The 26,391-nt window shown below is 44.4% G+C and overlaps 1 protein-coding gene across 6 annotated transcripts in view; it reads left to right on the top strand.

Moving 5' to 3' along the window:
- LOC119177290 (inactive peptidyl-prolyl cis-trans isomerase FKBP6) overlaps nucleotides 1-26,391 on the top strand; it is an 83,209-nt gene that overhangs the window by 37,280 nt on the left and 19,538 nt on the right. For all 6 annotated transcript variants that reach the window (XM_037428744.2, XM_075878352.1, XM_075878350.1 and 3 more), the window contains one exon: nucleotides 17,215-17,464. In XM_037428744.2, the coding sequence (XP_037284641.1) occupies nucleotides 17,215-17,464 (250 nt within the window). The remainder of the gene's footprint in view (nucleotides 1-17,214; nucleotides 17,465-26,391) is intronic.

Raw genomic sequence — 26,391 nt, 5'->3', positions numbered from 1 at the left:
AGCCAATTTTTCGGTGCAAAGCGAATTCGAATATTGAAGTGTGAGTGCGAATAAAATAGAATATTTTTCGAATACTTCGAAGTGAAACTGCAGAAAAAAGTTGGAGAGGGTTCATTAGCATATTCTCATGAGATAGCAAGATAAAAGTTTCTTTTCTCTAGGTTGATCAAGAGGAGATGCTACTCGAAGATTTTTTTTTTTTTTAATATTCGCCCTGGAGCAATGGAACTTGAGCTATTTATAGAACATTTTATGCCGGTTTCAAATATATAATTAGTTTTCTTGCAAGTTGCAAACATTTAGTTCTACTACATGACAAAGTGGAAACCATAGGTCTTTTACCCCCCCCCCCCCCTCTTTCCATCACTAAACTTCCATAATTTTTTTTGCCATGGATAGTTCATGATGTTTCTAATAAAGTGTAGAATGCAGAAAACTAGTTAGCAATACATAAAAAAATATGTAATAGAGGTGAATAAGCTCATATTTACTCAATTCTAAGCAACCCCTTTTTTTCACGATCACGATATTATACGCTAGGGGGGTTGCTTAGATTTAAAAAAATCTAAAAATGACCGCACAGCCCCACCCCATTTTGCGACAACATATCAAAAAGGTTCACGCGAAAAATCACATTTAATTCTAGAAAAAAAAAATGAAAAGAAAAATAGGTTCACACAGTGAACCCACTACTTGTGTATCAGGTCAGTCACTATCACTGCCGCTCCAGTCCATCGCACTGCTAGAGTACATCACACCGTTCAAGCCGTCGCTCTCCGTGTCCCACGGCAGATCGTCTTCGATGCCGTCCAAGTTGTTCGTGATGCAACATGTCTTGAACGACTTCGCAACAACGTCGACTTTGATACATTTGAAATCCATGTTGCCACTGCGGATGGGGATGCTTTCTGCAACTTTCCCTTCCGCGTTCTTTTCCGGTCGAGGTTCCGGATCCATTCTTTATACTCCTGTCGAAGGAGGGCCTTGAACGGCTTGTTTACCGAGACATCCAGGGGTTGCAGCACTGGTGTCATGCCTCATGGAACCACGACCAAGGCGCAGTTGCTCTTTAGCAGCTTGGTCTTCACACCCGGGGTGAGGTGGCCGCGAAAAGCATTTAGGACAAGCATGGATCACGTACCTGAAGCTTCCCCAAGCAGTGCCCCAGGGCATCGCTGCCACACAACCTGGATCCAATCTTCCATTAGCTCGACTGTAATCCATCCTTTCTCATGGACTTGAATGATGACATCCTTAGGAAAACACTCAATTTTTGGCCTGTTTTTTCTCTTCAAAATTATGTAGGGCGGAAGCTTGCGGCCGTCAGCTATAATGCACAGTATGACTGTGACACGCTGCTTCTTGTACCCTGTCTTCACCCTCACTTCCCGGGCTCTTACCTCGTTTAACGGTGCTTGCTCTCAGCATATCGAAGAAAATGGGTGTCTCATCGGCATTGCTGATCTGGCTGAAATCGTAGCTGTTGAGTCTGCGGAGATCTAGCACATGTTGCTGAAAAGCAATGAGTTTGTTATTAAAATCAGTTGGCCGCTTTTGGCATGTCGTGGTCCGGCGTGTCAAAGAAAATTCATTCCTTCGCATAATGCGCTCCGCCCAGCTACGGCTAGAACTGAACACGGCGCGACGAGTCTTCATTCTCCTCGCGATCTCCATCGCCTTCGTCTGTAGGGCATCGGCAGTGACAGCGAAGCCCTTGTTTCTTTCACTGCAAACTCGCAGACTTCCTCTTCGAGTTCAGGGTGTCGGCCCTTGCGCGATCCCGTAAATTTCTTGCGAGTCGTGGCGCCCTTGAGAATCTAGTCCCGCAGGTTCCTCCACTTGATGATACTGGCTCGGTCCACGCCGAATTCTGCAGCAGCACTGTGGTTGCCATTGTCCTCGGCAAACGTGATCGCAGCTTGCTTAAACTTCAAGTTGTAGGATGCCTTCTTTGCACTCATTCTGACCAATGTCAGGGCTATTGAGAAACTGACAAAGATTTGTGCGCACACCAACCGTCAGCACAACCTGTCCGTACCTGCAGATGGGCCGCCGACTCTTGTGCTGCCATCTCTTGTGTAAACCTAGGAACATACGACATGGCGACTTCCGAGATTAGGGATGAGAGAGTGCATTTGGCGGCCCTGGCTGCGCCATGTTGGCAGAAAGAAAAAAAAAAAAAGAGGGGTGCTTAAATTCGCAAACAAACTTTTTTGCAAAATATTTATAATAACAGGGGGGTGCTTAGAATCGAGTAAATACAGTAATAAAAATATTGAAATTTAAACATGATAATTGCATTTCTCATACTTAGGAAAAGGTTTGGGTAAAATTTCATGCATATCTGAGCACCAGAAGTGCCCGAAAAAGGAAGGGTACTTTGAAAAAAAAAAGGGGGGGGGGGGGGGGCGAAATCTGTGTTTTGAGTAAAAGAAGTTTTAGAGTTAAAATTGGGTGACTATTTATGAAAGGTGTCATTCAATGCGATGAAATTTGCACACAAAAAAGAACAATTCTTGTAGTGGCCACTGGTCGCTACTATGTGCCGGGTCACTGCCACTAAAATGCGCCAGCACCAGAAGTTGTCATTAACGATAGAGCACTGCCCGGGCCCAGGTCGGCCCAGGTAAGGCATTTTTGGATCGCGCCCAGGCGGACAGAGCTCGGGCCCATAAGCTTTGGGCTCGGGTCGGACCTGGGCCTGACTCGGACCCGTATTAGGCCCAGGTCACCATGCAAGACTACTTTAGGTGAGTGAACCCCAGGACTATCCGCTGCCCAATAATGTTCTGCTTTGCAAGCAGCCCGAGAGAAAGCGCTACAAATTTTGCTCCGGCTTCCCCCCCTCTCTCTCAGTCTAAGAAAGCCCCGTGACGTAGAAAAGTAGCGGTGCTCATTTATCGTCGCCACAACACCCTCGCCGCATCGCGAACCTCCTCTCTTATCACCCCCTCTCACGGTGCCATTCTATGCGTGTCGCGTGGTTGATATCGCGTAATAACCTGGTTTTCTCACATTTGGAAACCGTTGTACATGTGCCGGATGTGCTTTGCAAATTTTCCTAGCAGCCTGCCACAGTCCTCAGTCCGGCGAGCCATCTATCAGCATGCCGCCAGCGAGAACATAATCAGTCTCTCCCTGCCAACTCTCGCTTCACGGCGGTTGCTCACCTAAAGTATTCTTACAGCGTGACCGAGGTCTCGTATATAAGGTGTTTCAAGAAATGGATCATCATGATGATCATTAGGCTGACTACGCCCACTGCAGGGCAAAGGCCTCTCCCATGATCTGCCAATCAATCCGGTTTTGTACTTTCCATTGCCACGTTATACTACCTGCGAACTTTTAAATCTCATTGACCCACCTAGCTTTCTGTCTCCCCTTCGTGCATTTGTCTTTCCTGGAAATCCAGTCAGTTATCCTTAATAATCAGCAGTTATCCTGCCTACGTGCTACGTGCCCACCCCATGTCCATTTCTTCTTCTTGATTTCAACTATAATATCCTTAAAAGGGTACCGACACAAAAACTTTGGCCTCGCGTTTTTCGGCTGCAATGTGTTGCTGGGGGCCTGTTAGTCATGACACGACACATCGTTTGTTGTAGCACGCGACAGATACCTAACTACAGGCCCCTCATTATCGATCAGTTTCAGTTTCGGTTTGAGAGAGCTCCAAAAAACTGGGTGAAACTGTCGCCATCTAGCGTGTGCAGATCTTGAACACGTCACCACACAGAACTGTGACACAGTTCCGCACGGTCCGCATCATGAATTACTTTCGAATAGGAAATGGTACTGCAGTGTCACCAAACACAAATTTTTCTAAGCGTACGCCATGGCCACGCACTCGCAACCAGCCATCGAAAAATATAGCCAGTGGGTAAAAACGTGGTGAAAAAAAATGGCGGCTATGGCGTCATCATAACTTGTTTTCTTGACTGCAGCATGGTGACGTGAGGGAAGTAGGGGGTCATCTCAGGGTCCCCTTCGATGGTGTCAATGGCGCGATGGAGTCAAGGGCTCATGCAAACTTCAAGATTCTTTTAAAATAATTAGATATATTGTCATGTATATGCTGTTTGGGTTTGTTCTTTTGTGCTGTTTAACTTACCGAAGAGGCTCAGGTTACTTAAGATGCTGTGGTTGGGGGCTTCGGCTAACTTAGACCATCTGGAGTGCATTGCATGCACTGAAATCAGAAAGTACATGACATCTGGCATATTGCTGCATCGGTATGCTAGAAGTTTTTTTCAAGAAACTCACAATATAAGTTTCCATCATTCCATTGAGTGAAAGACGCTCTTGCATACCGTAAGGAAAGGTTTGCCTGGAAGTAATGCTGCAACAGCAATAGTACACTGCTAACGTTATATAGTGTATATGAAATATGCACACTTGTATTTAGAGAAACATCTTGAATATGCAGATACACTCGCATGCTCTCCACGTCTTTTTCCACCTCATCAACATGACTTGTGAGTCCTGAATGTCTCCGGCGTTGTTGTTGGCACATTTTGGTGCAAGATGCAAAGTGACTCTTATGGCAGGTATTCCAATAAATTTTTTTAATGCAAATGCATTTTTTAGTCGGGGCATGTCAGGCGTCTGCTGGTCTCTGCGCACCGGCAGGTGTTAAGCCCAAACTCCATAAGCGCGAAAATGCACGCGACAGCGACGAGCGACGCTATGAGCGACGAAACAGGGCGTTCGCGCGACGTGTCGCGTGCTCGTTTTCGCGCGATCGCTCGGTTCTCCAGATTTGGAAACCGTCGCTCATCGCCCGGAAGTGCTGGGCTCAAGCAGCCAATAGCGAGAAACCGGAAAAGACGAAGACTACATAGGTGCACGTGACCCTGCCCGAGTCACGTATGCGCAACAAGAAATAACGCAATGTTTATTAAGCATGCGCATATAAAAAATGCTGCAAGGCAATAATAAACACTTTCCGTTCCATTACACAACAATATATCTTATTTTTCAATTGAAAACCGCTCGCTACCCGGTTTTCTTGGTGCGAGTTCACGGCCTCATGCCAGCAACAGTGGAATTCGCTCGCCGAAGCCGTCGCGTGAATGAGGTTTGCCTGCGCTAGCGACTGATCGCGCGACGCCGATCTACGTCGCGTCGCTCGTCGCTGTCGCGTGCATTTTCGCGCTTATGGAGTTTGGGCTTTATCTCTCCACTCTCACTGCCTCTCCCATAGCAACAGCTGCTGGCGCACGGGCTTATCCTCGCCCCAAGCAACCGGAGCAGGTGGTGCAGGCGGAGTAGCGGAGAGCAAGTGGAGAGGAGGTGCACGCTCAGGCTTGCGAGGGCAATCTCCACACACGCGGGAGCTCCGCCGAGCTCCCGCGTGTGTGGAGAGTGCAGGAGAGAGTAGGTGCAGTGCTCCGCTGCTCCTTCTCTCTTCTCTCTCTCTCCTCCCTGTGCAGCACTCTCCCGTCCGCTCGCTCGTACGTATATATAAATGGAGGGAAGCGTGCTCTTCGCTCTCGACTGTTTGCTGGCTGGTGAATGTGTAAATATATGGTTACAGTACAAATCCTCGTCTCATCATTAATTTACACCATGAAAATTACTACGCTGTTTACTCTCTTGGCGCAAGTGATGAATGCGCATTTTTTTGCGATTTCCTTCAGGGAGGTGGGGGCAATTCTTTGTGCTAGCAAAGCAGTTGCAAATATTTAGCACGTGGCAATTAGCCAAAAATGTTTACCATTTTACGAGAATGCCTATCATAGAGAACAAATTTTTGCCTATAGATGCGAAGCAGCTCTTTGACTAGCCTGTGTAATGCTGTCAGTCCGTGTTTTCGTGCCAACGCGTCGCACCACGTTCCCCCTTCCCACAGTTGTTGGAACGATGCCAAGTAGGTCAAGTCGTAGCTGCAAACTGACGTCACTCTCTCTCTCACCCGCAGCAGCTGTCAGCTCCTCCCAACACACCTAGGTGGTGTTGCTCCTCCGCCCACTCGCAACACACTTCTCTTTCGCTTCACCATCTCCACCGCCCGCAACGCTTGGTCGCACATCGAGTGGAAACACTTTCAGCTTGTTTATCTGCGATGAAAATTACTTGAAACCCAAACCGCCTCCCGTGTCTTTGGGTTTCAAAGAAACGTTTACTCAAGTAATTTCGCTTCAAACCGTTCTTCCAGCACCAGCGTCACGCTCGTTTGAGCCGAGTGAAAGGCGTGCGCACCATTGCTGCTTCGCATTCTATCAAATTTTCTTCGTGGAGTGTTCTATAATTTTTTTACGGCCACCTGCGTGTTTTTTGTAGTTCCAGAGCAATGCATAACGCAAGTGTTCTCATGGAGCTCGAAAATGTGGAAGTACTTCCGTGGGGGAAGTAAAAGCTCTATATAAGGAAGGTATTGATTATGATGTTGATTTGCTGCTGTACACCTTGAAATAGGGGGGGGGGGGGGGTGTATAGGCACGGGTGTATTGGCACCTTTTACCGCATAAATGTACGAAAGCTCCTGCAGTACCCCGAGTTCAGGAATTATTTATCCCTTCAGAATTTCTGCTGTTGTTGGATATTAACAGATAAGTAACACACTTCAAAACTGAAGACATGAGCCCCTACTCTTGTAAGAAAATTTAACATATACAGGTTGCTCGCGTTTAGCTTATATTTCCTTGGTATCTGCAGAGGGCCAACTGTCGCATAGTTTTGCAAGCTGTACAGTTGCTTCGTTAGGAACCTGAGGGGGCCTCGTGTTATGCACTCAACATGTTTGTTAAAATTTCAAGAACGGCTGTCGCTTGTCTCGTTGAAGCATCTCTGGCGGACATGCAGCTTCCTGTTTATTCTCCACCTTTTCTTCACATCATATTCATCACTTTTTCTTTTCTGCCATACATCTTCATCTCCTACATTGTCGCTGCCGCGAGCTGAAAGCCTACAGCCATAGCCCCACTTTGCTGTCCTGTTCACACCTAGGCGTTCGGCCATCAGCGAGTAGGCAACCTACTCTCCTGCTTCCGGACCCTGAGGGGGATCGCCCTTCCAACACCCGATACGCCGCATTCGACCGGGAGCACTAAAGAAGCTGCCGGCTGGTTCACTTCATCGCTTTAATTGACCAATGTTTTGAAAACCCCGTGTACAATCTTGTTTTAAGGCTGTAGAAAATAGCACGCTACATGGACTGAACAGACAAAGAAGGGTAGTGGGACCGAGGCTTGTCTGTTCTTAGACTGTTCGAATGTACGCATCCGGTTCTTGGCCAATCCCCCTTTGTGGGTGGGCGCCACAGATTCAAGGAACTTGACTTGTTGCCATGTTGTGGACGGCACTGCGCTGAGCGCCAATAAAGGCTCCAGAGAGATTCCCCACGTCATTTTTCATGCTGAAGACTCGGGAAGCGAGATTCCCCACGTCATTTTTCGTGCCGAAGACTCTGGAAGCCGGCATTCATCTCCCCGAGCTGTTGCTTCTGATCATGGACATCTTTCTTCTGCCAGACTGTCATGGAGCATGCCAAATGCAAGCGGGCACCTTGTTGAGCCCAGAGTACAAGTATTGTCGATGAGGTGAACCACCTAATCCACTCTACACTGTTTGACTTGTCAACACATCACGTCCTCCACAGCCAGTCAAAAGACGGTCCCAACAAAATTAGCTGCACTGAACGCCAAGCTGGATACCTTCCTCACAGACCAGCAAGTAGCAGAAGACTATGAATCCGTCATAGAATGCAAAGGCGCTGCTATCGGTGCTTTGGCCCTGTTCAAGCATCACATGGGCAGGCTCAAGGTTTCCGCACTCCCTTTGACGGCAGGCACACCCACCTACAACCGCTGATGGAGACCCGCCAATGACCTTGGCAACGGACACGCCACGATGTCAACGTGACTTTGGCACAGGGTTGCCAAAGCTTGAACTGTTGTGCTCTCACGGCAGCTTAACTCGGCGGCAGCTGTATTGGGACATGTTCCGTGACTCCGTTCATGATAACCTGAGCTTGCTTAACGCGGATCGGTTCCACTATCTAGTCTCGCTACTTGACAGAGCCGCTGCTCAAGCCGTTACCAGCATACAAGCCACAGATTAATTGTACTGCGACGCACGCGACATATTAAAACAGTGGTTTGGAAATACGAAGTGGATTGAGCAGAAACATCTTGAATGGCACCGCACCCTGAAACCTGTTTGGTCGTCGAGCGATGTGTTAGGCTTACGGTTGTATGACGAGGTTCAAGTCAGAGGGGATTGCGAGCCTTGGGGCGCAATCCATAGCAGCGTACGCCATAGCAGCGCTATGGCGTACGCTGCTATGCTGAACGAGGTACTGCTGAAAGTCATTCTAGTATACAAACAGGAGAGCCTGGCGTCAGGTTCACTCTTAATGGACGCCAGCTGTACCCAGTCTTTGCAAAAGGAGAAGAGTCATCTGCTTTAATTGCTTCGAATTGAAGTGGATTGTCGTGAGAGAAGCGTACAGGTTTCGACTTCAAGTCTCATGAACCATCGTATCGATACCACTCAGAGCTTCCACAAGCCTCCGCCGTCTCCGGCTGCCAAGGTTCTCCAAAATAATACAAATATTTATTCCACGTTTTCTTTGCGGCAACTGACCATATTACTGAAGATTGTACTAGCTACTTCAGTGTAGCAGAGACAGCGGATGGTCGTTGCTACAAGTGTACCACCAAAGGACGGCTGGCACAAGACTGCTGTCACAGAATACAATGCAAAGTATGCAAACGTCATCGTGCATCTACAATACACACCGTGGGGACAACTGAAAGTAAATGTGCAGAAACCAAAAGTTCTTCTGTCGTTGCTATGTATGTCGGTATGAATGGCATGACTTCTGCGCTCCTCTGACGTTCTCCTTTGGACTTTTCGCACTTGGCTGATGACACTGACGCATTGCTATTACGTACATGGTGTTTTGGACAACGGTAATCAAAGAACATTTCTACGAGAAGACATTCACAGGAAGCTCAAGCTCACTCTTATACAGGAGATGGATTTGGTCACAAGCACGTTTGGACATCAGTTGACAACCCTCGAAGCTCGAGGGTTGTCAGTGTTAAGCTTTGTAGTCAACACGACAACACTTTAGTTCACATAGAAGCTGTCGTCGCTCCTTTCATCTGCGGCGAGGTCATTGAATCTTAAAAGACGAATAAACTTAATGAAGTCATTACTCCAGAAGGTAAACCATTTTACAGATGCAGTCCTTTTTCCGAGCCTCACCTGCGACCCCTCTTCGAACGGAGCATGTGAGTACCCTTCAATGTCAAACTTGAAGAGGCAGTTGAAGACAAAGATGCTCTTGGTGTCAGCTCTCTCTTCGACAACGCGACAACTTCAGAAGACTTCAACTGGCCTGAATGGCTGCCACATTATCAGTATTATACACAGGTCAATTTGGGTAACATGCATCGACGCTGTCATCGTGGTTGCCGCCTTCATGGCACTCTCGCTGAGCTATGTGAATGGTTCTGGTCACTAAGACGACACCCACATGTTAAACAACTCGCAGTAATATTGATTCATGCGTGCGATTTTCGCTTGGTGCTCTCTCAACTGCTACAACACCTTTCTAAAAGACAATGTGTGTTATGATTAAAGCTGCTTTAAGCTACCAGTGTCTACAGTGTTGTGCCGGTGGCTGCAAGGGGAGACTCTCCCGTGAAAGCGTAAATTGTCATCATTAAACGTGTGCCAGTTAGAGCAGTGCACATATGTGAAGTGGCATTAAGGCTAACACATTTCTGAAGGCTTTCCATCTTTTTATCGCAGTTTCATATTCTGTTAAGGAACTAACGCTCGAGACAGATAGTCGAGAACTGAAGTCGAGGCTGTTGAAATATATCATTTTAGGACGTCTGTACACTCGTGCAAATAAAGTAAATATTGTAGCTGAGCATTATGCATTATTGGGAGGATTCGTGGAAGGATGATGCAGACTGTAAAAGGCTGCTGCAGAGAATATTACAGAAATGTTAATGAACTTATCGGGGTAGAGAATGTAGAAAATCGCGCGCGACACAGACTGAAGAGACGAAGAAGGCTAGAAGGGCAAAGGCTTGTTTCTTCTTGGACTGTTCCGATGTACACCATGTTGTGGACGACACTGCGCTGAGTACCAGTAAATGATTTAGAGAAATTTTTTCACAAAGACGTAACTTTGATGGGTTTCAGAGGCTGAAGGCTGTCATAAAAAGACAAGATAGGCATCTTCAGGGAACAATGAGGATGCATGCCTTGCTTGCTTGTGGGTGTGGCTCGCTTTGACAGATCCATGGAACTGCAGTGGTGGCGACTCGGAGAAGGTTGGGCGAAATAACCATCTTGTTTTGAGCGTGAAAGCATAGTATACGTTGGAGAGCTGAGGAGTCGACACGCAACTTTATGTAACGCTGCTCAGCCTAGCTTTAATTTATGTAATGCTGCCCAGCCTGGTGTAATCCTGTCAGAAGTAGCCAGAGCGTGTTTTTTCAATGGCATAGCATAATAAATGATGTTTGCAAGAGACTTGTTATTTTTACTCAACAGTCCCAACTCGCATGCAATTTATGTAGACTCAAGCTCTAAATGTCTGCCATTATTTCCACTTTATGAGGGTAGTATATTGCTACGTAGCTATCGCATGAAGGGTGAACCATTCTGTGGACAGAAGACGATAAAGAGGACTGATTTGCTCGCTCTGTGTGCTGCGCTCCGATTTTATCGGTGTAAATACACTGGCAAATGGTCACGTCCCGTCTCATTTTACGTAACATATTTGTGGTGGAGGTGCTGGGTACAGGGAAGGATCAACGGCGCCTGGGAACCCTCTACTGACGCTGCCCACACACCACAGTCTCATTAAAGTAAAAGTCGACAATGTTCCTGTTTTTGCCCTTGTTGACACAGGCGCCCACCTATCTATTATGAGCGCACATCTACGCCGTCGTTTGCAGAAGATCATAACGCTCTCTACGACTCGGGCTATACGTGTTGCCGATGGCATCGCTGTGGAAGTCGTCGGAATGTGCACTGCTCATGTCAACATTGCTGGTCATCACGCTGTAGTCCTTTTTGCCGTACTAGATCGTTGCCCCCATGACCTCATACTAGGCCTTGATTTCCTCTGGCCACACTCGGCTTTAATTAACTGTTCTTCTGTCAAGCTCAGCGTCGACCTTCCCCTGCTCTCTGATGCTTCTGAAAAGCCCGTAAGCTGCTTGGGTCCAACCACTTTTGTTCGCTTGCCGCCTCGAGCTGTGACATACCTCTGTCTGTCATCGACCCTTCCAGTTCCTGACGGAGACAACATTGTTACACCAATCACAGACGTACGACTGACGCACAGTGTTACAGTGCCGCATACCATCAACACCATAGTGGACAACTGTGTGTTTTTTCCCCTTCTAAATTCCTACTATCGACTACTGCACCTCCGCCGAGCGAATACGCACGTGATGCTGTTGCTCATGCCGACCACGCACGTCAGATTGCCCGGTATAGGTTGTTGGCTTCACAAGCAACCCAGAAGGCTCTCTACGACAGCAAACATGTCGACGTTGACTTCTCACCTGGTTCTCTAGTTTTTCTCTGGAGCCCAGTTCGTCGTGTTGGATTGTCAGAGAAGTTGCTATCTCCGTACAAGGGACCTTATTGTATCATACGACGGGTAACGGACGTTACCTATGAGGTCATTCCAGTCTCTGGGACCAACTTTTCTGCAAACACCCCCGTAGTCTACGTCAGTAGGTTGAAACCATACCACCCTTCTTCTGAAGAACACGTATAAAGTGCACCGAGCCGGTGCTTTTACAACCGGGGGGTAATGCTACGTAGTTATCGCATGAAGGGTGAACCATTCTGTGAACAGAAGACGACGAAGAGGACTGGTTTGCTCGCTCTGTGTGTTGCGCTCCGATTCTATCAGTGTAAATACACTGGCAAATAGTCACGTCTTGTCCCATTTTATGTAACAATACTTTGTAGTCATTGTTTAAAATGCAAAATTAAGATTGTTCTAATAGCACTGCATACATGAGATGACCAGCTATGACTATAATTATATTTTAATTACACTGTAATTATTTTGCGAGAGTGTGAGAGGCATAAATAACTGAAAGTATACATAGTGTACCAGCGAAAAGTCGTGACACTGGAAGAAGTTCCTAAACACTCTCTAGAATACATCTTGTGTGAGGCAGGTATTTTCACAATAACCGAAGAGTGGACAGTGCCTCGTTTTTGGTCAAGGTATAACAGGCTGAAACGGGCCGGGCCCAAACCTTTCGGGCCCGGGCTGGGTACAGGCCGTATTTCAAGGCACTGGGCCGGGCTCAGGCCGGTACCAGTACGTGGCACAAATGACGCGTTTTTTGCCACGTACTGCCACATACCGGGATGACATTGCCGTTATGTCATCCCGGCTAACTTTCCTCACTGTGAGTTCTCTCGATCTCACAAGATTGGCACAGATTGCATGCGTTGCCGCATCACGGACCTTCCAGCTAATGGCTTTGAATGACCTATGATTCATTGGCTATTGCAACTAACAAATTGCCGCAATTTGAACCAGCTGCTCGTAGCCAATTCCTACAGAGTGCACTGCCACAACATCTTTCACATTGACAGTGTAGTTATCGTGCGAGCTACAGCTTTCTTCATCCATAATGCAGATAAACACACGCGAAAAGCGTGATTCAGCTGTGCTGCTCGATGAGACATGGACCCTGCAAGAAGTCTTCACAGCACACACAAGCGCACAGCGTCCAAAGGCAGTCCACGATCTGTACCACATGATTTAAAAGTCAGTTGCGGCACTCGAAAAAGGCATTAGAAGCGTGCTTCTTTTTATTATTTCTTCCACTGGAGCAGCGTGATTGATTGATGTGTGGGGTTTAACTTTCCAAAACCACCATATGATTATGAGAGACGCCGTAGTGGAAGGCTCCGAAAATTTCGACCACCTGGGGTTCTTTGACGTGCACCCAAGTATGATCTCACTGGCCTACAGCATTTGCGCCTCCATCGAAAATGCAGCCGCCGCAGCCGAGATTGGATCCCGCGACCTGCGGGTCAGCAGGCAAGTACCTTAGCCACTAGACCACCGCGGCACGGAGCAGCGTGAGAAACTGTCGTTATTTAAACAGTGAGGCTCGGCTCTTCCCCTCATGCGCGACGATCGAAATAATGAGCGACAGAGCCTAATCAGCGGCAAACTGCTCGAAGACTGCACACTTTTGGCTTATGAACAGCCACTTTGTGCTCTTTAGATGCAATTTTAAAGCATTTACAATTGAGTCTTGACATAGTTTTTTTTTTCAACACACTAAAGGCACTAACTTTATCAAAACAGCTGTAAGCAAAAGATAGGTAATTTTTTTTTTGAAAACTAACGTTCTTTAATTCGCATCTCCCCTGTCAGGGTGGTGTTTCATAGTTGTCATATCAAGAAAGAAGCAATGCACAGGCCGAATTGTATTTATGTGCACCCATAGTAACAAGCCTGGTTTTATTTTAACAAGACTACGTGCCACCCTTGGGTACAGAACAGTAGACTCAACAGTCGCACTCTTACATACCAGATGGTACTACACGTGGCTGTGGTTTATTGTTCCTCTCAATGCCCTCACAGGAATGCTGCTGTGTACTTTTGTTATTTCATGATTTGTGCGACAGGTGTCACCGCTGATGTCTTTGCAACTCCTGCTCGCCCTCCTTGCATAATCACTGCATCCGTTCCCCCTTGTTTTTACATTTTTGTTGCATTTCATATTTCACGTGACTGTCTGCCTGCCTTACATCGCCTGAGCAACATATGTGAGGCTTAATGTTGGGTACGCCTGAACCGACTTTCGGCATAAACACGCATGGGTTAGCAGTAAAAAGAATTCCATGGTAGATTTCGGGTGTCCCTATGTTACATTTTCAGGTTTCAAAGCACTGAAAAACTCCTTTGCGTTTTGATAAACTTCCTGATTCAGAAGGGTTTAGTCAGAATTTGAAACATTGTTGTAGTAAAAAATCATTCTGTATTTTGTGTACCTTCTTCTGTCTGCGTGTGGTTGCACTGCCATTCCATTATGAAGTACGACCAACTAGCCTGAATTGGTCTTCTTATACTAAAAAAAATTCTCATTCGTATGCCATTTTTGGGTCCTTGAAAAACACGTAAGAGGCCCTTGAAATTTCTTGAATTTCCTCTTTTGAAACCTGTGCGAACCCTGTTTATATCTCTCTTTCTCTTTGTATTCATTTTCCCATGCTCCATTCCATCTTCCTCCTTACTCACTTGCCATGGTGGCCTAGTGTTTATGGTGCTTGAATGAATAGCTGCAGGTCATGGGATCAAACTCCGGCTGTGGCAGTCAAATTTTCGATGGAGGCAGAAACACTTGAGGGCCCATGTATTTAGATTTAGGTGCACATTAAAGAACCCCAGGTGGTCAATATTTCTGGTGCCCTTCATTACAGCATATATTATAATTGTATGGTGTGTTCTTGGGACATCAGTGCCCAACAACTATTATTATCCCCCTAACCCCCACATCTCTCCATCTAACACTTCCCTTTACCACCACCTTGCTGTATTCTACTATACAAAGTTATGCTCTGTTCTGCCAGTGTGCTTGAATGGCAGAGTGGTTAAGATGCTCACATTTGGCTCGTGGGTCGTCATCATCATCATCAGCCTAACTGCGAGTTTAAATCTTGCCTCAGCAAAGAGTTTTTTTTTTTGCCAAAAAATTTTCTCGTTCTCATTTTCTTTCTGCCTTTGTGCTTGTTCTATTGCCCATGAGTTTATTTCATACCTCGCTGAACAAATTGGCACATTACTTCTGGTAGCGAAGCAGACGACGAAGAGGAGGAAGGCAATGAAGAAGGGGATGATGATGAAGATAGCACCCAACCTCAACCTTAACAACCCTGCTGTAAAATGGAATATAGAGGGGTGCAACAGCTGGGCCAAGTATGCAAATTGAATACTATTCTGTTTGTACCGAACTGAGCCAAAATCATAAAATTTGCCGAAATTGTGCCACGCTGTGCCAAAATGCTGAGCCAGCCTCTAAATATTCTCAGTTCTGGTAATTTCAGCTAGAAACGGAGGCCACAATCACTACCTGCAGTTTAGGCATCATCAACCTATCCAGGCCAGCAGACCCTAAACCACGGAGTAAGATATATGTTCTTAAGGTGTGGTGACTTGAAGTCAGTGGTTCCTCTGGCCACTATACTTTAATAAGTGAGTATCTGTCCCATCTGTCTGCTATCTGCAGCGGGTAACTATCGGTGAGACGATGGTACTTCAAGACAAAAATGAATGGCCGTAGCCGTAGTGCTTCATGAGAAATATGAATTTCCTAGTCGGCAAATGTGGCTATGGCATGTTGGAAACAAAAGCTAGGAGCATGTCCGCATTTTCCACAGGCGAACAAACTTGACGTGCTGAGAACGCCATCGTTGCCACCTACTGTGTTGGTTGTCATAGCAATGGCACATAAAACGTTTTCCTGTCTTGAAGTTTCGTTCAGCCAATTGATACCTGGTGCCACTGCCAAACCAATGGACGCATGCCGTTGTTACTTTATTTGGTCAAATGCGCCTTCCGAGTGAGCCAAGGAGCTGTGCTCTAAACCTAACCCCACCGTGAAAGAGAAAAGAGGGAGGGGGGCATGGGTACGGGTTCCAGAATTGCTTGGACTTGTTTCATCCCATATAGAATGTTCCTGAGCCACCTCCACTGCTGTACACTGGTGTTCTGTGGAAAAGCATATTAAGATTTTGAAGAGGCTGTTAGCATTAGTCACGGGACAACGCACATTTTATTCATCAATTACTAATGCATGTGTTTGCTGCATATATGCAGTGCTAGGATGATTACTGACGACTAAATGTGTTACTCACAAACATTTTGAGCAGTGTATGATGTTTCTGCAACCCTAAGAAACAATGAACCCTACAGTGCGCCAGTTCTTTTTGTGACCCCCACTCATTACAGCTTTACGAAGTTCACGAATTTCGAGGTCGCCAGCTTGGCAAATCCACATTTGAATTATCAGTCTGTCAAAGGATTTGACAAGCACTGCAAATGCTAATGTGGACTTCATCATTGTTTGCACATTGGTGTGGTTTAAAATACTACCTTGATTAAAATAACAGTGCCCATGTTCACTGTGCACAATTTTGGTGATGTTGAATGGTTTGTACATATTTTTTTTCAGAATGTAAGGCTCCGTTATGATGCGTCTCCAAATTTGTGATTTTGGGATTAAAAAAAAAAACCACCGGGCTTTCGAGGAGCCTGTTTTAAACGCTATTTGGGTAACTGCTACAAGCACACTTGTAGGGTACCTACAACGACATAAAACATTCTTCAGTTCTTTCTTCGGTGAAGCATGGTACCGGCTACACACTTTCAAGGAGTTTTGTATAATTGTTTTATACTCTGACTGACGACAATGAAGAATTATGCCTAGCGCTATTGTTATAGGTTGTACCATTCGACAACCCACCCGTTACGCAATGCGCATTGTGTAATGCCTGGTGTTCCTTTGCTGTTCTAAATTGCTTTATTGCATATAATAATGTGATTCCTTTCCCGGCATGAAGCCTGCCTAAGGTCAGTTTGACACGGAGTTAAGCACCAGGGTAGCTCAGTGGTAGAATACTGGACTGGCATGAAGAGGACCAGGGTTCGAATCCCATTGTGTCCTTGGTGTTTTTTATTTACATAATTTTTCTTACTTTGCGTGATAGTGGTTACGGATGCCGGCGGCGGCGGCGGACAACTACAGCACATGTGACCCATGTGGGGATCTCATAATAGCTTTCGCTATAAAAAATATAAGTTTCTTTTTCCTTCATCTGCTCCATATTTAGATTTTTATGTTCCAAAAATAACATTTTATGGTTACGAATTGCTCCAAAGTCTGGTTCGGCTGTTGCATTTCTGAATATATGGTGCATTTATATGGAGTTCATCTTTTTCATTTCTAATAAACTGGGAATCAGAGCGAAAAAACTGGTTTTGTTCAGGTTCGACACATGCCAGTATTGCTCTGGTTGAAGTTCGGTATGGAGGAATAAAAAATGCCTGTGGGCTTGTTCAATCAACTGTATCCTCTCTTTCGGTGATATGTTGTTGAGTGCTACCCACTGGCACGCACGTAAAAGTTATGACATGTAGAGGGACAGATTGACTTTTGGTTATGCACAGCTTGAAAACATTGCTGTGTTTTTTTGCAGGTTGGGTGACATGATCATCCCTGGACTCTCCTTAGGAGTGGCCACGATGCGAAAGGGGGAAAAGGCACAATTTCTGGTGGAACCACAGTATGGGTTTGGCCGTATGGGCTGTCCACCACGCATTCCAGGCAATGCTACCACCCTGTGGGAAGTGGAGCTGCAGTTCGTAGTGACTGCCTTGGATGAAATTGAGCTGAAGAGCTTCATGCAAGAAGATGAGCGGCGCATGCCTTTCCCCGAACTTCTCGAAGTAAGAGTTCCACTGAACATACACACCTTATGTCTTCGGGTTTCTGTTTTTTTTTTTTTTCGTTTCTTTTTAAATGTATTTGGCCTGAAAAGGGGACTTAACCCTCTGAGTTTTCTGCCGTACATGTATGGTGGCGGTTTTCTGTCCTGCAGTGTCCTTACAGTGGAGGTACGTTTTCAACCCTTCGCTTGAAATTTTGCGTCATAATCGATGGATTACTAGTCTCTAAGAATAACTAAAGTAGCTTAAGGATCATGGCTTTTGGACATAAAGAGGGGCTGGTGCAGTTCTTCCTCTAGAGGGGCCAAGGGCACATCAGTTCAAAGTGACGCAGTGGGAAAAGTGCAAAAATACAAATAGTATGAGAAATAGTGATGAGTACAACAATCTAATACACCTTATGTCTTCGGGTTTCTGTGTTTTTTTTTTTTCGTTTCTTTTTAAATGTATTTGGCCTGAAAAGGGGACTTAACCCTCTGAGTTTTCTGTCGTACATGTATGGTGGCGGTTTTCTGTCCTGCAGTGTCCTTACAGTGGAGGTACGTTTTCAACCCTTCGCTTGAAATTTTGCGTCATAATCGATGGATTACTAGTCTCTAAGAATAACTAAAGTAGCTTAAGGATCATGGCTTTTGGACATAAAGAGGGGCTGGTGCAGTTCTTCCTCTAGAGGGGCCAAGGGCACATCAGTTCAAAGTGACGCAGTGGGAAAAGTGCAAAAATACAAATAGTATGAGAAATAGTGATGAGTACAACAATCTAATGTGTTGCAAGAGGCATATTTTCACGGTGTCTGACCGTATAAAAATGTACAGTATATAATCTTTTAATACACGAAAGCTTGCTTCTGGTGGCAGCGTCACTGCAAACTGTGGTGCTAAGCAATCACTTCTTTTTTTAAAGAGTGGCACACTAACCTTATAGAAGACTGTGCAACGCCATTGTGTTTATTCACGTTCTGGTTGTTTACCTGATCGGTGCTTGGTGTGAGGTCAAATGCACTTGAGTCTGTATGGTGGTCCTGGATGCTTCAGTATGCTTGACCTGCTGTGCCAGTGATAGGCAGAATGAAACTGTTTTGAACTACAGTGGGGAAAATCTATAGTTTCCAGCAGAACACACTAGAGGTGCTACTGCAGCTTCTGGGAGAGGAGGCAGAGGCAAAGGGATAAAGTTGGCACTACTGTATATTTTTATGGACTTAAGCGCTCACTGGGAGGTGTTGCCACCGCCTTGGACTAGCGGGAAGCATTGGAAATGATTTTGCTATTTTCTTTCAGAGATAAACAAAACTGATTTTTAGCGTCAGCGTGTCACAGGATCCGAGGCAATGCTGGCGGGCAGTGCCCTTTCGCGGTTTCAGTTTTGCTGTGTGATCACACTGGAGGTGCGCAATAATTAATTTCTGTCTTTATTGGCACTCCCATGGAGGGGTGGTAGAAGTCAATTTCCATCTTTATTGGCGCTACTGTTAGCTTGTTTATCACCGGCTCTCACGAGGTATTCTCGTTCACCGTAACTACCAAGTCTACTGCATTTTCTAGTGTATAAATCGCACCTTCGTATAAGGCTCACCCCTTTTTACTGCTTTTTCGGGAAAAGGGATGTATAAAACACACCTTTTTGACAATGTTGATTTTGACACTGTCAACATAAAACACAATGGCGTGTGTTGAGTGTGTTCATTACGAGATTCGTTGTTATGCACAGAATTGAATATCTTGAAACAGCAGTATAAAACTTGTAAAAAACACTGCCCTGAGGTGCAGAAAACCAATAATTTGACGCCTTCGGTGCACTGTCAAAATTCGTCCGTGTCGTTTGGCAGCATTGCGGGTTTGCCATTGTTGGCCTCTGGGTAACTCTTTTATGTGGCATTCAAAGCACCTTGGAGCACGTCATTGTAGTTATCTGTACAGAATTATGAAGGCTTCGTAGAAACACGTAAGCAACGATAGTGTCACATGTTTAACACCGACACACACTCACATACAAAGTGTAAATAGCAACCGGAAGCCAGAAGCTGTGACTGCTGCAGGGCTGGAGTGATGCCTTACAGGGGAACTGATGATGATAATGAAGTGGTGCTTTTGTTTCTGTAACTGGTATTGCAGGTGCTATAACCTTACAATCAAACATTGTGGTGTCCTTTATTTATATATTGCCACAGTTCGGTAGGTTTAACTATCTGTTTAAGAAGAAACGATTTGAATAATACAATAGTTTGTGTGATGATTGCGGCTGTAATCTCCGTGGTCGTCGCAGTGCTTGAACAGCAAGTAGCTGACATCTAAGACCGCACCTGCGTCATTGTTATAAAAACATGAGATTTTTTTTTATGAATGCTCTTACGCTCATTTTATCATACCATCAAAGGGAATATCTACATTTTGGTCTCACAGAATTTCATAACTTTTTGCGTATAATATGTTTCGTTGTGCAAGATTCTCCAGCAAAAATATCGAAAAAAAGCTACGTCTTATACACTGAAAAATTCAATACTCTGCCCTTACTCTGCCCAAGGCAGCCACATGCAGAGGAGATGCTGTGTGTTCGCCAGCAGGACTAGTTACTCCAAGAAGAGAACGGAGATGTGTGTTATGTGTGCGGACAACAATAATGTGCTGTGTGTAGTTTCAAGGACTACCACGTTCTGAAATACAATTGAACGTTTTGCCAGTGTGACTAATGCTGATACCAAAAAACTGTCCATTAAAAAAAATCCCTACTTTACTTAGTTTGTACATTCAATAACCTCAATAAAGTAATTTGATCACCTGGGAAAGTTAGTCTCAGAAAAATTTGGCACTAAAAGGGTTAAAGAACCCTTGAAGTCATTCAAATGTCAAAATATATATTTTTCACTCTCAAGAGGTGTAGCCAGTGCTTGTTCTTGGATGTAATTAATATGCTTGCTTTGCTGTTGGTGTCCCTGATACTAAAGCAAGCGAGAATGTATCATTAGTAGAATCATCATCATCACTGAATTGGAACGGAGCAGCTCTTTTTTTTTTTTCACTTGGAGATGCTATGAGGCTCGTGTTTGTCTTGCACTGGCTGAACAAAACTGGTTCTTGCATGCACAACTTTTCAGGGTACATGTGCTGAATTCTGTTTTTGCCTCTTGCAAGGCAGAATAACAAAGCAGCAAATTTCCTCAGTTTGCTGATTCATAAATGTGCAGGGTATCATACCAAAGTCGATAGATGTTAAAAGGAAATCTCCAGACAGAAATGGTTGATAATATATAGTTGTATTGTGTTGGTTGTGGCATTGGATGGCATCCTTTAAATTATCTTTGAGTTTCACAGCACTGTTATTTATTTATTTTTATTTATTTATTACATACTGTAGTCCTATAAGGACCAAGCAGGAGGGCAGATGGGAAAGTTACATGTATCGCATGGTAGCGGTGAATACATATCAATTAGCATGTTTTGGTCATACACACGAACAGTATAGATATATAAACAAATACACACAAACATACACTTATGCACACATTTTCAGGTAAAAAAAAACGTTGCACAGTGCAAAACTCATTGTAAACTAGAAAGTTGCAACGATCACACTGTCTCTAGGTCAAGCAAACAAAATCATTATACAGTAGAAAGTTATGTGTTAACTAACATTCAGTGTTTTTTTCAAAATATGTACAAAATTTATGTTAGAGGACCCCTGACTCCAAATTTGGAAACTCAGGATGCTTGTGTTGTTTGATAGTCTTGCATGCGGGGCCACCTCTGACCATTTATTAGTGGGGAGCGTAGCCTAGAACATATTTTAATGTGGTTTTAAAATAAGGGTACATGCTCTTCCAAGTATTCAGGTGCAATCGACATTTTTTGTGGTTTCACATAGACTGGGACTCCCCTTGTGATGTTGCAGGGTTGATTGATATTGATATGTGGGGTTTAACGTCCCAAAACCACTATATGATTATGAGAGACGCCGATGTTGCAGGGTTAGCATTTGTAGGGTGGTGCCGGTCGGGGTATTGTGCACACCCTACAAATGCTAACCCTGATGTTGCAGGGTTAGCATTTGTAGGGTGTGCACAATACCCCGACCGGCACCCGGCGAGGAATATTGTTCGTCACTCCTTTCGGTCACTTGTTGGGCTGCTCTCAGGGTGATTTTGGCTGCTTTCGCCAGGAATGCTTTTCTTTTTTCTGAGTGAGACGCACTCAAAGAACCCGCATCGCTTCATTCTTCACTGCACGTGGGTATCCCTGTTTGAAAACAGTCTCGGGCGCTGCTCCGTTGGGGGCGCTAGTTTCTTAGGGTATTAAGGTGGGCATTTCAAACTGACGGAAAATTGTTCTGAATTAATGCTGCTAACATTAATTATATGATGCATTATAGCATTTACGATATAACTTCGGCATTACCAGACGCAAAGCATCAAATTACTGTAAAAACTCGCAAACAAAACTTTCGCTGTCAGGGTCTTTAAGCAAGATCTATGCACAGCCTCGAGAGGAAACTGATAAGTATCATGGCACCGTTTCCTTTAATTTGTAGTTTATCTGTTCACTTCACATAGTGTTGCTCAGGTCAGCGCATTATCCAAAAAGTTGACCAGTTTAGCTTAATATATCAACTGCAATCCTTGCTTAAATTTCTTACCAGCAGTTCTGAGAATTTTTATCTGTATCAGGTGTACATTCATTTCCTAACCAGCAGTTCTGAGAATTTTTATCTGTATCAGCTGTACATTCATTTCCTAGCATCAGCTAATGAAAATATTTTTGCAACACTTTCTGTTCGTCAAAAATTCTGAAATATGTAACCAAAACATTGGTTAACTCTTTCTTTACTGCGCAAAAATGGTTCTTTTTCATATGTCTCTGCAAGATCGCTTTTGCCAGTTTGTAAAGTACTCCAGCGAGCATTGCAGCATACCAAACTTTGCACAATGAAATGCTCTTTCGAAAAATTATATGCTGTAGAGCAACAAAAATATTTTAAAATGAATAAAAAATGTGAGAACTGTGTAATTTTTGGTTAACTGGTAAACAGTGCAATAAAAAACTATATATGCAAAATTATTCAAAACAAGGAAAATTCAGTATATACATTTTGTAGATAAATGACCCAGGAACAGTATAAAAAATAATTAATGTTGTACAAAATGTTTCTCAGAATCAGATCCAAGGTGCTGCTTAATTGCTCGTGCCTTGCAGTGATTCATTGCATGGTTTTTCGTGAGGCACAAGTGAACTCGTACAGTTTCTCGGTAAATTTTTGTTGTGTTGTGGTAAGAGTCTCCAGGTGTCCCAATATAGATGGATGCCCATAAAGTGAATAATCTCTCAATAAACGAGATGTCCACTGAACATCGTTATTTTAACTAGCGTCACCTCTTTCCATGAGCCACCTCACTTCATACAGGTTGGCGTTCCAATATATGCATCCAAGAATATTTCTTTGCATTTTTGAGCATATCATATTTAAAAAAATAGACAATATCGCACACAGTTCTAAAACGTTTCTCACTACTCCGTAGTATGGGCCAAGATGTTCTCCGGGGGCCTTCTTGTTGTTAGGAGGTCTGAAGCTGGCGCCAGCACACCACGCCAAAGCGAAGTGTGGTCCTCGCACATAACCAGAGTAGCTTTAAGAGTGTGCACAAAGGTCAGAAACTATGCGCACATGCAGCGGAGGAATTAACTTGAGGATGTAAACAAAACAAACCCATGAACGGCTGCGGATGTCTCAGGCTGATGCAAAACATCTTTGCCATAAAACTTCAAGCTGAAATGCGATCGTCCTTGAACTCTAAGCTCGCCCTCACTTAATTCAGGTGGGGTACCAAGACAGTTCTGAGCAGCGCATGCGTTTTGCAGCGCTGGTGTGTACCCATGCGTGCGAGACGACGGCGTCATAGGAGCGACTAGTGACACTAGATGAGAATCTGTGTCTGATATAGTGATGCAAGCAAAACCAAAGCTGCTGGAAACTGTCAAAGAAGGCCGCCTCGGCTCTTTAAACACATGGTGGAACTTTGTAAATATTTTTATAGAACAAATGTTCCATGAGTCCTAGGAACAGATATCTATTGAATAGCTGGCATAAACTTCTGGCAATAATTACTGCTCAACATTGTGAAATTGCAAAGCTGACACTTTAATAATTGAATATTTGGCTTGCAAAGATTCTTATTACAGAATTTCGATGTTACTGTAGCATAATCATGAGGGGCATGCACTTCTTTCAAGTTCGCCAGCCAACTGCACTTTTCCAACAATACACGCACATTGGTTCGCTAAAATGTCTCTCAAAAATTACTATGTTGCCAAAACGGGCAAATTCAAATTGATTCTGAAAGTTGAGTGGCTGGACTAACTGCTAGAAAATGTTGGGTGCACGAAAAACAAACCTAGCTTGTCAATATCGACGATCCAAAAGCGTCAATCAGCAGTGATCGATTTGAATAGGCGTAGTAACGAAAGAGTTAATATGGCTGCATTTCTACATTTTCCGTGCCATTACTTCAGTAGAAAAAAACACATCACCGTATTAAGGAGAGATTCGGGCTTAAGTTTTAGACATGCTTAGAGATGGCATTTGACTTACCTTTGACATTATTAATTTGTATGATTATGTTAAACAATCATCGAAGCTTAGTCATTTAAGTTTGTATGGTTGTTATTTTAATGTTATGCCCTCGTGAGGCCCAGTGTGCAATATATATATATATTGCACACTCGTTCTTAGTGCCAATGTAGCGCTGCAACTGCTGCATTTACAAAGCCCTTTTGTTCCATCTGGACGAGAACGAGAGAATTCGAACGAGTGACAAGCCTGACGAAGCACGTTCAAAGGTGGTGTTCACTCTGTCGAGCACGTTTTATACACCTTCATACAACCACCACCAAACTCTGTTAAACTTCGTCAATGGAAGTCTCCCCTAGGGAGTTCGACGGAGATGAACTTGTGGCAGCGTCACATGGCTCTGACAAGATTGTGTAGTTGCCGCGAGGGGCTCACCCGGCGCTGTTTTATTTTTGCAGAAATATCCTAATTTCATCTCTAATTGCTTTTCTTGTGAATCTTTACAAAAACATGCTATTAAGTATGTCTGAAGCGAAGAAAGCATTAAAAATTATTTCAAATGAAAATGCATTCGCTAAATGTAGCAATGCTGGCAGCAACGCTGGCAACCTTATGCCTAAAATGTTTGTTTACAATTGTGCCGTGCTCTACAACTGGTTGTTTTGAAGCCTATGTACAAAAGTTCTTGTGTTTCCTTGCCTCGTGAGTGCAGATTTTGTCTTTATACTGTATACTGTGCTGTGTCTTCAACTGGTGACAATGATGCAGCGTTGTCAGTCGTTCCTCTCACAGGCAAACGCAAACACTGCGACGACAACAACGGCACACACGGACGAAATATCCAAGCTCTACACGCGAGGCACAGTGTCGAGAATAGCTGCACTCCGGCGGGCGTGTATATATGTGAAGAAACACACGTTATGAATTATTACTGCTACGAAAGAATGTTTAATATTGCCAAAATGTATTACTGTTTTCAGTGCGGCCATTTTAATGCTCCAAATTTCTTTCTGACCTGCAGACTACTGGGGACGAGAGTACCTTGTTGCACTGCAAAGGAAGGTCGCCAAACTTCCTTTGCGAAAGGCTCCAATTACCTTCGCTTGCGTAAAGGTTGCCGTGTGACACGGAGTGCAACTCCCTCGTTGTAAAGACGAGGGAGTCAAGCGGTGTTCGTGGGTGCCCGTGTGACAGGGGTATTACTTAGCGTGGCCAATTAAGTTGCCCCTTTTCATTTACCACTTTGCTTAATGTTCTTTGTTTTGTAGTAGAATAATTCATGAGTGTGTGCTGATTATTTTGAACACAGTTTCTCTGGAGGCAAGTGCATAACTTCTCTATGGATTTTAGCGAATTGTTTTGTGTACAATGTATTGCTTACCAGGACTGAGTGCTGTCGGTATTGAGGGTCCAGTGCATGCTAGTGCGCACTTGCTTGCATCCAGGGTATCTCTTAACATAGCTTCAAAACGAGTTATTTTAAAGATGTTAGCCTTTCTTGAGGTACCTCAATGCAGAAGTTTTGGTTGGTTTTTCTGTCTGTCTGTCTGTCAACTGATTCAGCCTCTCGAGCAAAAGTTTAACACCTTGCTGAACAGCCTCCCATCTTGATCTCCTGACTGTGTTCATTCTAGTGAATATTGTCAATCAAAAAGGAAAGATTGTGCAAATTTGGTGCAACATCAATACGTGAGTACTAGGTAGTGTGTGTCATTGTTTATGAGATGCATAAATAGGTAATTTTAAAGACCGCAGTGTTTCTTATGCAGTTCTGACAATGCGGTACTTTGCTAAAATGACAGTGCTGCCACCTACTAGTTGCGCTTTGTTCGCAAATACTTTAGTTTCTTGAAATCACTGCCAAACGGTGCCCATATTACGCAGTGTAGATGCCTCGATGTTCTCGCCCCCCTCTCCGCAGGCAGGAGTGCCTCAATGTCCTCCTTGCCCGCCTGTTGCACCTCTTCGTAGGCGAGAGAAGAGGGCGAGGAGAAAATTGTGGCATTCTAAAGCAGGGCTTGCTGGCAGAAGACTGTTGCCTTTCAGTGTCTTTTGCAGTGAAATAGGCAGATACAGAGCCGATTTTTTTCTTCTTTTCATTATATGTGCACTGCAGCGTCCGGGAATGTTGTACTGATGCAAGTTTTCTTTCAGAAAGATACTTCTATTATCCCAGAAGCATTTCTTATATTCTTTATAGCACAGCTACACAAAACTGTTTCATAGATTGCACAAAACAGCTTAAAATATTTTCATCAAGAGCCAGAATCTATTGTATGCCGAGTCTTTTTTTCATTGAGTTCCAGTGTGTGATATGTAGCATATGCTTCTGTACTTGTACCAAGTGTCGTACGTTTATGATACTTTTT

The sequence above is a fragment of the Rhipicephalus microplus genome, chromosome X, assembly GCF_043290135.1.
Source record: "Rhipicephalus microplus isolate Deutch F79 chromosome X, USDA_Rmic, whole genome shotgun sequence".
NCBI classification, from domain to species: domain Eukaryota; kingdom Metazoa; phylum Arthropoda; class Arachnida; order Ixodida; family Ixodidae; genus Rhipicephalus; species Rhipicephalus microplus.
The sequence above is the reverse complement of the archived record's forward strand: the minus strand, read 5'-3'. Positions and strand labels throughout refer to the sequence as shown.